This window comes from Panulirus ornatus, chromosome 55 (genome assembly GCF_036320965.1).
Source record: "Panulirus ornatus isolate Po-2019 chromosome 55, ASM3632096v1, whole genome shotgun sequence".
In the NCBI taxonomy this organism is placed as follows: domain Eukaryota; kingdom Metazoa; phylum Arthropoda; class Malacostraca; order Decapoda; family Palinuridae; genus Panulirus; species Panulirus ornatus.
The window spans coordinates 31,319,834-31,335,781 of NC_092278.1; the positions used below are offsets into that span (position 1 = coordinate 31,319,834).

General features: G+C 39.7%; 1 protein-coding gene across 1 annotated transcript in view; it reads right to left on the minus strand.

Moving 5' to 3' along the window:
• Orp8 (Oxysterol-binding protein-related protein 8) overlaps positions 1-15,948 on the minus strand; it is a 446,356-nt gene that overhangs the window by 89,722 nt on the left and 340,686 nt on the right. The window contains 2 exon segments of the mRNA XM_071692826.1: positions 4,409-4,645; positions 14,423-14,644. Of these exon segments, the coding sequence (XP_071548927.1) occupies positions 4,409-4,645; positions 14,423-14,644 (459 nt within the window).

The window sequence follows — 15,948 nt, forward strand, 5'->3', positions numbered from 1 at the left end:
TACATGTGTATGGGGGTGGGTTGGGCCATTTCTTTCGTCTGTTTCCTTGCGCTACCTTGCAAACGCGGGAGACAGCGACAAAGCAAAATAAAAAATATAATAAAAAATAACAACCCTCAATCGCTCACTTCTACTCTCTAGCTGTCATGTATAATACACTGAAACCAGAGCTCCCCAATCCACTATCAGGTCCCAGGTTTCCCCTGACCACTTCACAGGCCCTGGTTCAGCCCATTATTAGCACACCACTCACTGTGGAATACATCACTCTAATTCTTTCCACCCCATACATACCTCACACCCTCCTGCATGTTCAAGCCCTCCCGATAAGTTAGAGCATCTTTCACTCCATCCTTCCATTTCATCCTTGGTGTCCTTCTCCTCCTTGTTACTTCCACTTCTGTTAAATATATCCTCTTACTCAATCTCTCTTCACTCATCCTTTCCATATGTCCATACTACTTCAGCGCACCCTTCTCAGCTTTTTAAAACATATCCAACGCATCCTACCACACCACTTTTCCTCAGTCATTCCCTACCCAATCAACCTTCCTCACACCTCATACTGTCTTTCATAATTCTGCATTCAGGACTCACACATCATAGCCATACTACACTATCAGGACAGCATCAAACATAACTATCTTTAACCTTACACACAATCATCTTTCTTTCCACACACTCCTCAATGCATCCATGATCTTTGCCCCCCCACATACCCTATGGTTCACTTTAGCTTCAACAGTTTGAGATTCGATATACAAATTAACCCTCAACCTCTTCCTTTAAAACATTCTCTGAAACTAAGACAACAGAGTCTGCTATTTCTCACTCAAGTCTGCCATGAAAGCCTGTTCACCTGCAAACAGCAACTGACTCACCTCCCAGGCCTTACCAACCCCAGGAGACTGCAAACCCACTCTCTCTCTAAAACCCTTGCAATTACCTTCCTCAACACCCCATCCATCAACACATTAAATTACCATGGTACCATCATGTATGATTGAAAAAGATTCATATACTTTGTATAAATATATTCATTTAGCTTAATTACAACAAAAATATGAAAAGTAACATACCAACATGAAAAGTTAAAGAAATATGAGACAGAAGATTTTATAACCATAAGAAAATTTCATAAAATACTCAGAGTTGCATAAAATGATCCATCAGTGAAGCAAGGGCGAGTGAGCCAAGTGGCTCAGTGTGAGTATGAGGATGGGGTAACTATCAAAGATGAAGCTTTGATACTGTTTGACTGGTGTCAAATCTGCTTTCCTATATTTTGTCTTTTTTTCTTTTTGGTGGTTGAGTGGGTTATGTGAAGTATCATCAGAGAGGGCAAGTGGTCATGAGAAAGTTCATGTAGTGTGCTCCATATGGTCCTTCTGCAAAGCTGGGACACAAAAAGAAATATCTGACACAAAAATACACTTCATCAGTAACAGGTTCTTCCTTCACCTTCACCAGTGATATGTGCTTTATAAAATTATGAAAAACTTCACCACATGTTAGACTGAGGGAACTGTGACAGACAGCTTCTCAGCCACATGCTACTAGATCATTTCACATGTTAATGTCTTGTTTCCATCTATTTCTTTTGAATCTTTTGTTCATAATGTGCATTCTCTCTGATTTTCTTGGCCAAACTGGACTACAAAAAGTATAATCATACAGTGGTTTGTGCATGAAATAAGTAAATGAAAATACAAACTGTGAGTTTACAATGGGTCATTATGGGAGAGCAATATGCACATACCTCATAGTCCAGGCTAAGCAAACAAAGTGTTATCACCAGGATCTGTTCATGTGTACGTGCTTGCAGAACGTTTACTAAAAGATTGTGGATAAGTATTTATACACATCTCAATGAAAAAGAACCATTACAAAAATTTTAAAAATGTGTATCGAAACTTTCGACATTCCATGCATGGCAAGCAAACAACCATCTGACAGCTAGAGAGTGGATGTGGATGTGAGCAAATGAGGTCATTCTTCACTTGTTCCTCATGCTACCTCACAAATGCAGGAAAGAGCAGAAACATACAGGAAAGGATAAGAAATATACTTACAAAATTTCACATTCCCAACATCTTTGCTCTGATTGTTTATGTGCTTTAGTATAATGAAACACATATCTCTGAGCTTCAATATTGTTCTATATTCTATAGCATTAACCTTATCGGTGTTACTGGAATTAATCTAGAATTATGTAGCAATTCCTTCTGATGACCACAGTGAAGAGAAACTGCATTCAGGGCACTTCTACAGTCCCCAGTGCATCCCCAGACGCCCTACACAGCCACCTCTCATGGCAAGTTATTCCCGACATCCATATAAGTCTTCTCAACACTCTTGAAAGTAAGGAGTTTCTCAGATGAGGGAGAAAATTTCTCATTCTGATTTATCTAAAGAGGATAATAACTTGGAAATGTAGAATGTTGGCAGGAGTGTGGAAGGAACACTTGTGGAGAATGGGGGTTTGTACCACTGTGGACCAACAGGATTAACTGCAATGTTCAATTACAGTGTTCAAATTACAGTGGTATAAGTTTGTTGAGAATATCTGGTAAGCTGCATGCAAAAGTGGTGTCTGAGAGGGTGGTGGCATGAATAGAACATCAGAGTGGGGAATAACAATATGGTTTTAAGGGTGGTTAAGGATGTGTGGATCAGGTGTTTGCTCAGAAGAATATGTGTAAGCAAAACTAAGAGAAACTGAAGTATTTGTAAGCGGCATTTATGGATCTGCAGAAAGCATATGATAGAACTGGCAGAGTAAGCAGGGTAAGGCATGTGTGTGAGTAACCAGAGAGGAGCATGAGTGTTCAGGATGAAGGTGGTTCTGTAGCAGCGGTGAGTGATGTCTGCTTAATCTGTTCATGTATGGGATGGTGAGAAAGGTGAACGCAAAGGTCTTGGAAAGAGGAGCAGGTTTGCACTCTGCTTGGCGTAAAGGGCCTGTGAAGCAAGTCAGCTGTTGTTTGGTATAATGATATGGTACTGGTGATATATTTGAGTGAAAAATGGTAGAAGCTGGTGTCTTAAGTCTAGGAGAATATGTGAAGGAGAAAGCTGAATGTAAATATGAATGAGAGCAAGGGTATGAGGTTTAGTAGTGAAAAGAGACACAATTTGGAAGGAGCATAAATGGAAAAAACTTGGAGAAGGTGGAGCTCTTTTGATACATGGGAGAGGAAATGGCAGTGAATGGAACCATGTGAGCTGCAGTAAGCCACCCTATGGATGACATGGCAAATGTCTTGGGTGCATTGAGAAATATGTAGAAAGTTAGGTCTCTGTCTTTAAGAGCAAAGATGGGTATGTTTGGGGTTATAGTACAAAGGAATTCAAACAGCAACAGACCACTGGGCCCTTTTGGGATAGTTTGTAACAGTGGCAGACCACTGGGTCCTTTTGGGACAGTTTGTAACAGTGGATGATATAACAAACACAAATTAAGAAAGGTAAAATTTAGAAGCATACAAGTAATTCAAAGCAAATAACCTACAAGCTGTCACTGTGACTGCACAAGAGATTAATTAAAAAGCTGAACTTAAAGCATGCATAATGTAAACTTCAGAAGACCGAAAATTAACTAAGAGAACAAAGGAGACATCAGGTATGCCTTCTCAGATAGGGTGGTAGGAACCAGTAGCATCCTCTAGGGCTCAATACTGAACCACTGTTTTTTCTAACATAAGTTAACAACATGCCAGAAGGACTGGAATCAATACTTAAATGTGTCTAAAGGTGATGCAGAAGTCAAGAGGGAACAAAGAAAGGTACAGCACTGCAATGATCTATAAAAAGACTTAGACAAGCTCCAGCTCTAGTCAGATGTCAGGTTCAATGATGAAAATCAACCCAAATATAATAAAAAAAAAAAAGATGAAGATAACACAGACTGAAAAAGGATTTAACCATGAATACAATCTTGCAAGAAAAAAATAAAATGATTCAATACATGAAAGGACTTGAAGATTGACATATAGCTTATCACTAGAACATCACATTAAAAGAACTGCTAAGAATCTAGCTTATGACAAGAACATCACATTAAAAGAATTGCTGAGACTCTAGCTTATCACTAGAACATCACATTAAAAGAATTGCTAAGAAGGCAAGTTAACTGCTGTTTGATATTAAGGCAAGCATATAAAAACTTACAGAAATTATTGTTATTATACCAAGAGACTAATTATGGACATGGTATAAGAGTTGTAAAAACCTATAGACATAACACTTGGTTAATGATTAGAAGTTTTTCATATGTGCATTTCATTATAACTATGGAAAATATTCCGGACAAAGTTATGCTGTCTCTGTATGTGCAACAGTTAACAAGCCTGCTTACAGGATAAATACAGAAGTTAATTCATCCAAAAAAAAAGGTTAACATAGTTACCTTTGCTTTGGCACTCTTGTACAAGAGCAACATGCCAGGTTTCAAAACACACCACAGTTTGGTCCATCCCTTGAGTGATCCACGCACTTTTAGCCAGTCAGCCAACACTACCACAGCTGGGTCTTTTAGCGTGCTAAGAAGCTCTCGTGCCACTCTTTTCTTCTCACGTCGATACTTCCGCCGCTGGTCCTTGTAAGATTCCTTTCGAGAAAGGGGTGAACCCTGCAGGTAAGATGAAATGAGTTATAACCTGAAGAAGAAGAGGGTCAGTAAATACTTTGAAAACTAAACATCAATGCTTAAAAGAATATGCTACATAAATCAATTCTGTCAACAGTACTTATGTATAACTTAGTGCAATATATTCAGTACAGTAGTGATAATCACAAGCAAAATCTTCAGCAAACTTGTCACTGTACATATCTGCAAAATTCATGGGCCTATGACACATTAGCAGGATGACAAACACATCAATTAAAAGATTCTGAAAGTTACTAAAGCTATCTGAAGTGTAAAGTGGCATACTGCATTTACTATAAGAAAGAAAAATGCTAAGAGACCTTGTGACAACTCTACCATGTTTACTTGATTTAATTATATCAATACCAAGCATCCTATACAAGCATGAAGATATCAGCAAAATGGCATAAAGTAAGCAAGAATAACCATAAGAATAAATATAGACGGCACAGATTTGGAAAGAGATCACATATGACAAAACGATTATGTTTCTTGAGAGCAGAGGTTCCCAACATTTTAAATGCAATGAGCACTAACAAGTGAACACCAAAATATTCTTTCATATCTATAATCATACATAAAATATACATTTTAGCTATTATGAACACGTTTTTGTAAATCTAAGAAGGAAACAAGATTAACAAGATATTAACCCTCTGACTGCCAATGTACTGTATATATGCAGGAGACTGCATGTGTGCCATTAATGTGCACAGTGTGGGGCTCTCAAAAATTCTGGTTGTGATAAGCAGGGGAGTAGTGAGTCAATAAATAATTACTGGCAACTCAGACGTTTTCATATCTTGAGTCCATATTTTTTTCCGAGTAGGCTGGTCATTACCATCCACATTTTTTCCTTCTAAGCTGGTCATCTTGAATCAAAATGCCAAATGGGACAGTACATCAACTATGCTGTCAAGGCAGCTCAGGAAAATACACATTAATATTATGTACAAATGAATAAAAACAAAGCCTTTTTTATGCTGATCATTGTTTCCCACATCAGCAAGGAGGAGCTAGAAATACATGAAGTAACAATGGATTTGTATGTAGCATTTATGGATCTGGAGAATGCATATGATAGAGTTGATATAGATGCTCTGTGGAAGGCAAGTTGTTAGAAGCAGTGAAAAGTTTTTATCGAGGATGTAAGGAATGTGTACGTGTAGGAAGAGAGGAAAGTGATTGGTTCTCAGTGAATGTAGGTTTGCGGCAGGGGTGTGTGATGTCTCCATGGTTGTTTAATTTGTTTATGGATGGGGTTGTTAGGGAGGTGAATGCAAGAGTTTTGGAAAGAGGGGCAAGTATGCAGTCTGTTGTGGATGAGAGAGCTTGGGAAGTGAGTCAGTTGTTGTTCGCTGATGTTACAGCGCTGGTGGCTGATTCATGTGAGAAACTGCAGAAGCTGGTGACTAAGTTTGGTAAAGTGTGTGAAAGAAGAAAGTTAAGAGTAAATGTGAATAAGAGCAAGGTTATTAGGTACAGTAGGGAAATGAGATGTTTGAGGACAATATGTGGTGTGAGGTGGTTTGATCGAGTAAGTAATGTATGGGTAAGAGAGATGTGTGGAAATAAAAACAGCGTGGTTGAGAGAGCAGAAGAAGGTGTTTTGAAATGGTTTGGGCACATGGAGAGAATGAGTGAGGAAAGATTGACCAAGAGGATACATGTGTCAGATGTGGAGGGAACGAGGAGAAGTGGGAGACCAAATTGGAGGTGGAAAGATGGAGTGAAAAAGATTTTGAGTGATCAGGGCCTGAACATGCAGGAGGGTGAAAGGCGAGCAAGGAATAGAGTAAATTGGATCGATGTGGTATACCGGGGTCGACGTGCTGTCAATGGATTGAATCAGGGCAGGTGAAGCATCTGGGGTAAACCATGGAAAGTTCTGTGGGGCCTGGATGTGGAAAGGGAGCTGTGGTTTCGGGCATTATTGCATGACAGCTAGAGACTGAGTGTGAACGAATGGGGCCTTTGTTGTCTTTTCCTAGCGCTACCTCGCACACATGAGGGGGGAGGGGGATGTTATTCCATGTGTGGCGAGGTGGCGATGGGAATGAATAAAGGCAGACAGTGTGAATTGTGTGCATGTGTATATGTGTATATGTCTGTGTGTGTATATATATGTGTACATTGAGATGTATGGGTATGTATATTTGCGTGTGTGGACGTGTATGTATATACATGTGTATGGGGGTGGGTTGGGCCATTTCTTTCATCTGTTTCCTTGCGCTACCTTGCAAACGCGGGAGACAGCGACAAAGCAAAATAAAAAATATAATAAAAAATAATAACCCTCAATCGCTCACTTCTACTCTCTAGGTGTCGTGTATAATACACTGAAACCAGAGCTGCCCAATCCACTATCAGGTCCTAGGTTTCCCCTGACCACTTCACAGGCCCTGGTTCAGCCCATTATTAGCACACCACTCACTGTGGAATACATCACTCTAATTCTTTCCACCCCATACATACCTCACACCCTCCTGCATGTTCAAGCCCTCCTGATAAGTCACAGCATCTTTCACTCCATCCTGCCATTTCATCCTTGGTGTCCTTCTCCTCCTTGTTACTTCCACTTCTGTTAAATATATCCTCTTACTCAGTCTCTCTTCACTCATCCTTTCCATATGTCCATACTACTTCAGCGCACCCTTCTCAGCTTTTTAAAACATATCCAACGCATACTACCACACCACTTTTCCTCAGTCATTCCCTACCCAATCAACCTTCCTCACACCTCATACTGTCTTTCATAATTCTGCATTCAGGACTCACACATCACAGCCATACTACACTATCAGGACTGCATCAAACATAACTATCTTTAACCTTACACACAATCATCTTTCTTTCCACACACTCCTCAATGCATCCATGATCTTTGCCCCCCCCCCCCCCCCCCCCACATACCCTATGGTTCACTTTAGCTTCAATAGTTTGAGATTCGATATTCAAATTAACCCTCAACCTCTTCCTTTAAAACATTCTCTGAAACTAAGACAACAGAGTCTGCTATTTCTCACTCAAGTCTGTCATGAAAGCCTGTTCACCTGCAAACAGCAACAGACTCACCTCCCAGGCCTTACCAACCCCAGGAGACTGCAAGCCCACTCTCTCTCTAAAACCCTTGCAATTACCTTCCTCAACACCCCATCCATCAACACATTAAATTACCATGGTACCATCATGTATGATTAAAAAAGATTCATATACTTTGTATAAATATATTCATTTAGCTTAATTACAACAAAAATATGAAAAGTAACATACCAACATGAAAAATTAAAGAAATATGAGACAGAAGATTTTATAACCATAAGAAAGGCTCAGAGTGGGGTGCCTAAATGTGTGTGGATGTAACCAAGATGTGAAAAAAGGAGAGATAGGTAGTATGTTTGAGGAAAGGAACCTGGATGTTTTGGCTCTGAGTGAAACGAAGCTCAAGGGTAAAGGGGAAGAGTGGTTTGGAAATGTCTGGGGAGTGAAGTCAGGGGTTAGTGAGAGGACAAGAGCAAGGGAAGGAGTAGCAATACTCCTGAAACAGGAGTTGTGGGAGTATGTGATAGAATGTAAGAAAGTAAATTCTCGATTAATATGGGTAAAATTGAAAGTTGATGGAGAGAGGTGGGTGATTATTGGTGCATATGCACCTGGGCATGAGAAGAAAGATCATGAGAGGCAAGTGTTTTGGGAGCAGCTAAATGAGTGTGTTAGCGGTTTTGATGCACGAGATCGGGTTATAGTGATGGGTGATTTGAATGCAAAGGTGAGTAATGTGGCAGTTGAGGGAATAATTGGTGTGCATGGGGTGTTCAGTGTTGTAAATGGAAATGGTGAGGAGCTTGTAGATTTATGTGCTGAAAAAGGACTGATGATTGGGAATACCTGGTTTAAAAAGCGAGATATACATAAGTATACTTATGTAAGTAGGAGAGATGGCCAGAGAGCGTTATTGGATTACGTGTTAATTGACAGGCGTGCGAAAGAGAGACTTTTGGATGTCAATGTGCTGAGAGGTGCAACTGGAGGGATGTCTGATCATTATCTTGTGGAGGCTAAGGTGAAGATTAGTATGGGTTTTCAGAAAAGAAGAGTGAATGTTGGAGTGAAGAAGGTGGTGAGAGTAAGTGAGCTTGGGAAAGAGACCTGTGTGAGGAAGTATCAGGAGAGACTGTGTACAGAATGGAAAAAGGTGAGAACAATGGAAGTAAGGGGAGTGGGGGAGGAATGGGATGTATTTAGGGAATCAGTGATGGATTGCGCAAAAGATGCTTGTGGCATGAGAAGAGTGGGAGGTGGGCTGTTTAGAAAGGGTAGTGAGTGGTGGGATGAAGAAGTAAGAGTATTAGTGAAAGAGAAGAGAGAGGCATTTGGACGATTTTTGCAGGAAAAAAATGCAATTGAGTGGGAGAAGTATAAAAGAAAGAGACAGGAGGTCAAGAGAAAGGTGCAAGAGGTGAAAAAAAGGGCAAATGAGAGTTGGGGTGAGAGACTATCAGTAAATTTTAGGGAGAATAAAAAGATGTTCTGGAAGGAGGTAAATAGGGTGCGTAAGACAAGGGAGCAAATGGGAACTTCAGTGAAGAGCGTAAATGGGGAGGTGATAACAAGTAGTGGTGATGTGAGAAGGAGATGGAATGAGTATTTTGAAGGTTTGTTGAATGTGTCTGATGACAGAGTGGCAGATATAGGGTGTTTGGGTCGAGGTGGTGTGCAAAGTGAGAGGGTTAGGGAAAATGATTTGCTAAACAGAGAAGAGGTAGTAAAAGCTTTGCGGAAGATGAAAGCCGGCAAGGCAGCAGGTTTGGATGGTATTGCAGTGGAATTTATTAAAAAAGGGGGTGACTGTATTGTTGACTGGTTGGTAAGGTTATTTAATGTATGTATGACTCATGGTGAGGTGCCTGAGGATTGGCGGAATGCGTGCATAGTGCCATTGTACAAAGGCAAAGGGGATAAGAGTGAGTGCTCAAATTACAGAGGTATAAGTTTGTTGAGTATTCCTGGTAAATTATATGGGAGGGTATTGATTGAGAGGGTGAAGGCAGGTACAGAGCATCAGATTGGGGAAGAGCAGTGTGGTATCAGAAGTGGTAGAGGATGTGTGGATCAGGTGTTTGCTTTGAAGAATGTATGTGAGAAATACTTAGAAAAGCAAATGGATTTGTATGTAGCATTTATGGATCTGGAGAAGGCATATGATAGAGTTGATAGAGATGCTCTGTGGAAGGTATTAAGAATATATGGTGTGGGAGGCAAGTTGTTAGAAGCAGTGAAAAGTTTTTATCGAGGATGTAAGGCATGTGTACGTGTAGGAAGAGAGGAAAGTGATTGGTTCTCAGTGAATGTAGGTTTGCGGCAGGGGTGTGTGATGTCTCCATGGTTGTTTAATTTGTTTATGGATGGGGTTGTTAGGGAGGTAAATGCAAGAGTCTTCGAAAGAGGGGCAAGTATGAAGTCTGTTGGGGATGAGAGAGCTTGGGAAGTGAGTCAGTTGTTGTTCGCTGACGATACAGCGCTGGTGGCGGATTCATGTGAGAAACTGCAGAAGCTGGTGACGGAGTTTGGTAAAGTGTGTGGAAGAAGAAAGTTAAGAGTAAATGTGAATAAGAGCAAGGTTATTAGGTACAGTAGGGTTGAGGGTCAAGTCAATTGGGAGGTGAGTTTGAATGGAGAAAAACTGGAGGAAGTGAAGTGTTTTTAGATATCTGGGAGTGGATCTGTCAGCGGATGGAACCATGGAAGCGGAAGTGGATCATAGGGTGGGGGAGGGGGCGAAAATTTTGGGAGCCTTGAAAAATGTGTGGAAGTCGAGAACATTATCTCGGAAAGCAAAAATGGGTATGTTTGAAGGAATAGTGGTTCCAACAATGTTGTATGGTTGCGAGGCGTGGGCTATGGATAGAGTTGTGCGCAGGAGGATGGATGTGCTGGAAATGAGATGTTTGAGGACAATGTGTGGTGTGAGGTGGTTTGATCGAGTAAGTAACGTAAGGGTAAGAGAGATGTGTGGAAATAAAAAGAGCGTGGTTGAGAGAGCAGAAGAGGGTGTTTTGAAATGGTTTGGGCACATGGAGAGAATGAGTGAGGAAAGATTGACCAAGAGGATATATGTGTCGGAGGTGGAGGGAACGAGGAGAAGAGGGAGACCAAATTGGAGGTGGAAAGATGGAGTGAAAAGGATTTTGTGTGATCGGGGCCTGAACATGAAGGAGGGTGAAAGGAGGGCAAGGAATAGAGTGAATTGGAGCGATGTGGTATACAGGGGTTGACGTGCTGTCAGTGGATTGAATCAAGGCATGTGAAGCGTCCGGGGTAAACCATGGAAAGCTGTGTAGGTATGTATATTTGCGTGTGTGGACGTGTGTATGTACATGTGTATGGGGGGGGTTGGGCCATTTCTTTCGTCTGTTTCCTTGCGCTACCTCGCAACCGCGGGAGACAGCGACGAGGTATAAAAAAAAAAAAAAAAAAAAAAAAAAAAAAAAAAAAAAAAAAAAATCATAAAATACTCAGAGTTGCATAAAATGATCCATCAGTGAAGCAAGGGCGAGTGAGCCAAGTGGCTCAGTGTGAGTATGAGGATGGGGTAACTATCAAAGATGAAGCTTTGATACTGTTTGACTGGTGTCAAATCTGCTTTCCTATATTTTGTCTTTTTTTCTTTTTGGTGGTTGAGTGGGTTATGTGAAGTATCATCAGAGAGGGCAAGTGGTCACGAGAAAGTTCATGTAGTGTGCTCCATATGGTCCTTGTGCAAAGCTGGGACACAAAAAGAAATATCTGACACAAAAATACACTTCATCAGTAACAGGTTCTTCCTTCACCTTCACCAGTGATATGTGCTTTATAAAATTATGAAAAACTTCACCACATGTTAGACTGAGGGAACTGTGACAGACAGCTTCTCAGCCACATGCTACTAGATCATTTCACATGTTAATGTCTTGTTTCCATCTATTTCTTTTGAATCTTTTGTTCATAATGTGCATTCTCTCTGATTTTCTTGGCCAAACTGGACTACAAAAAGTATAATCATACAGTGGTTTGTGCATGAAATAAGTAAATGAAAATACAAACTGTGAGTTTACAATGGGTCATTATGGGAGAGCAATATGCACATACCTCATAGTCCAGGCTAAGCAAACAATGTGTTATCACCAGGATCTGTTCATGTGTACGTGCTTGCAGAACATTTACTAAAAGATTGTGGATAAGTATTTATACACATCTCAATGAAAAAGAACCATTACAAAAATTTTAAAAATGTGTATCGAAACTTTCGACATTCCATGCATGGCAAGCAAACAACCATCTGACAGCTAGAGAGTGGATGTGGATGTGAGCAAATGAGGTCATTCTTCACTTGTTCCTCATGCTACCTCACAAATGCAGGAAAGAGCAGAAACATACAGGAAAGGATAAGAAATATACTTACAAAATTTCACATTCCCAACATCTTTGCTCTGATTGTTTATGTGCTTTAGTATAATGAAACACATATCTCTGAGCTTCAATATTGTTCTATATTCTATAGCATTAACCTTAGCGGTGTTACTGGAATTAATCTAGAATTATGTAGCAATTCCTTCTGATGACCACAGTGAAGAGAAACTGCATTCAGGGCACTTCTACAGTCCCCAGTGCATCCCCAGACGCCCTACACAGCCACCTCTCACGGCAAGTTATTCCCGACATCCATATAAGTCTTCTCAACACTCTTGAAAGTAAGGAGTTTCTCAGATGAGGGAGAAAATTTCTCATTCTGATTTATCTAAAGAGGATAATAACTTGGAAATGTAGAATGTTGGCAGGAGTGTGGAAGGAACACTTGTGGAGAATGGGGGTTTGTACCACTGTGGACCAACAGGATTAACTGCAATGTTCAATTACAGTGTTCAAATTACAGTGGTATAAGTTTGTTGAGAATATCTGGTAAGCTGCATGCAAAAGTGGTGACTGAGAGGGTGGTGGCATGAATAGAACATCAGAGTGGGGAATAACAATATGGTTTTAAGGGTGGTTAAGGATGTGTGGATCAGGTGTTTACTCAGAAGAATATGTGTAAGCAAAACTAAGAGAAACTGAAGTATTTGTAAGCGGCATTTATGGATCTGCAGAAAGCATATGATAGAACTGGCAGAGTAAGCAGGGTAAGGCATGTGTGTGAGTAACCAGAGAGGAGCATGAGTGTTCAGGATGAAGGTGGTTCTGTAGCAGCGGTGAGTGATGTCTGCTTAATCTGTTCATGTTTGGGATGGTGAGAAAGGTGAACGCAAAGGTCTTGGAAAGAGGAGCAGGTTTGCAGTCTGCTTGGCGTAAAGGGCCAGTGAAGCAAGTCAGCTGTTGTTTGGTATAATGATATGGTACTGGTGATATATTTGAGTGAAAAATGGTAGAAGCTGGTGTCTTAAGTCTAGGAGAATATGTGAAGGAGAAAGCTGAATGTAAATATGAATGAGAGCAAGGGTATGAGGTTTAGTAGTGAAAAGAGACACAATTTGGAAGGAGCGTAAATGGAGAGAACTTGGAGAAGGTGGAGCTCTTTTGATACGTGGGAGAGGAAATGGCAGTGAATGGAACCATGTGAGCTGCAGTAGGCCACCCTATGGATGACATGGCAAATGTCTTGGGTGCATTGAGAAATATGTAGAAAGTTAGGTCTCTGTCTTTAAGAGCAAAGATGGGTATGTTTGGGGTTATAGTACAAAGGAATTCAAACAGCAACAGACCACTGGGTCCTTTTGGGATAGTTTGTAACAGTGGCAGACCACTGGGTCCTTTTGGGACAGTTTGTAACAGTGGATGATATAACAAACACAAATTAAGAAAGGTAAAATTTAGAAGCATACAAGTAATTCAAAGCAAATAACCTACAAGCTGTCACTGTGACTGCACAAGAGATTAATTAAAAAGCTGAACTTAAAGCATGCATAATGTAAACTTCAGAAGACCGAAAATTAACTAAGAGAACAAAGAAGACATCAGGTATGCCTTCTCAGATAGGGTGGTAGGAACCAGTAGCATCCTCTAGGGCTCAATATTGAACCACTGTTTTTTCTAACATAAGTTAACAACATGCCAGAAGGACTGGAATCAATACTTAAATGTGTCTAAAGGTGATGCAGAAGTCAAGAGGGAACAAAGAAAGGACCAGCACTGCAATGATCTATAAAAAGACTTAGACAAGCTCCAGCTCTAGTCAGATGTCAGGTTCAATGATGAAAATCAACCCAAATATAATAAAAAAAAAAGATGAAGATAACACAGACTGAAAAAGGATTTAACCATGAATATAATCTTGCAAGAAAAAAATAAAATGAATCAATACATGAAAGGACTTGAAGATTGACATATAGCTTATCACTATAACATCACATTAAAAGAACTGCTAAGAATCTAGCTTATGACAAGAACATCACATTAAAAGAATTGCTGAGACTCTAGCTTATCACTAGAACATCACATTAAAAGAATTGCTAAGAAGGCAAGTTAACTGTTGTTTGATATTAAGGCAAGCATATAAAAACTTACAGAAATTATTGTTATTATACCAAGAGACTAATTATGGACATGGTATAAGAGTTGTAAAAACCTATAGACATAACACTTGGTTAATGATTAGAAGTTTTCATATGTGCATTTCATTATAACTATGGAAAATATTCCGGACAAAGTTATGCTGTCTCTGTATGTGCAACAGTTAACAAGCCTGCTTATAGGATAAATACAAAAGTTAATTCATCCAAAAAAAAAGGTTAACATAGTTACCTTTGCTTTGGCACTCTTGTACAAGAGCAACATGCCAGGTTTCAAAACACACCACAGTTTGGTCCATCCCTTGAGTGATCCACGCACTTTTAGCCAGTCAGCCAACACTACCACAGCTGGGTCTTTTAGCGTGCTAAGAAGCTCTCGTGCCACTCTTTTCTTCTCACGTCGATACTTCCGCCGCTGGTCCTTGTAAGATTCCTTTCGAGAAAGGGGTGAACCCTGCAGGTAAGATGAAATGAGTTATAACCTGAAGAAGAAGAGGGTCAGTAAATACTTTGAAAACTAAACATCAATGCTTAAAGAAAATGCTACATAAATCAATTCTGTCAACAGTACTTATGTATAACTTAGTGCAATATATTCAGTACAGTAGTGATAATTATACAGTTAAAAATGCAATACAAAGTATTAGAGAAACTCTTAAGAGCTTAAAGGAACTAGGAACTTAACTGAGAGGTTCAACATTTTTTTAATGGGGCTTTAAATTATTTAAGTCTACAAGGTTTCTATCAAGAGCTCTTACTGAGTATCTGATCATCTTTCTAATTACAAAAATTATCAAAATAATTAGATGACATCATGAAATTATTATTACAGCTTTTTGGTATATAAAAAAGGAGATCTAAACAAAGAACATGGTTTTCTATGTATATCTCTGATGTCCATTCCCTCCGGGAATTCCCATCAATACTAATACTAATACTAGTTTCTACAACATCAAAGGATCAAAATTTTTAGTTACTGCAACTAAAGGAATGCTGTACTCCTTACAGACCTAAGAAAAATATGTTTCACAATTTCCATCATATGCAACAGCACATTAAAAAATACAAAACCTGCAACATAATTATTTCATTCTTAGTAATGTTCATCAAAACTAAAGCTGTTACACACAACTTGTTACAAGTCCTGTATCTCTATCTATCTGTATCATGTATGCCTTTTCCTGCAGTCAGTGCAAGGTAGCACAAGCAAAATCTTCCCCAAACATTTTGGCTGCTGATCATATATCTACACCTTTCAAGAGATGAAAGCCTTAGGGCAATGCTCAAAACATTTGTGAAAGAATTTGTTACAGTGATCTGGCTATAACATATATGAAGCAGGCACTACTTGAATTCACTACCATGACATTAATCTTAAAGGAATAAGGGTTGCTTCTGCAGGTCTACACAAGAAGAAAAGTATAGGTAAGAAAATATTTATAAATAAGGAAATTTTTTTCATCCTTGATAGCCATTTCCTGTATTAGCAAAGGTGGTGTTAGGCAGGCAAAGCAAAGGCCTCATTCACTTATATCTGTTCTCAAGCTGTCATGTGTAATGCAACAAAACCATAGCTACCTATTCACAAGGTTTCAAAGACCATTTCATGGTTTCCTCTGTTTCACAAGCCCTGATTCAGTCCACTGACAGCAAGTTGCCCCCTGTATACCACATTGCTACAGTTCACTCTATCCCATTCTAACCTTTCACCCTCCTCAATGTTTAGGCCCCAAGCACTCAAAGTTTTTCCTCTTTATC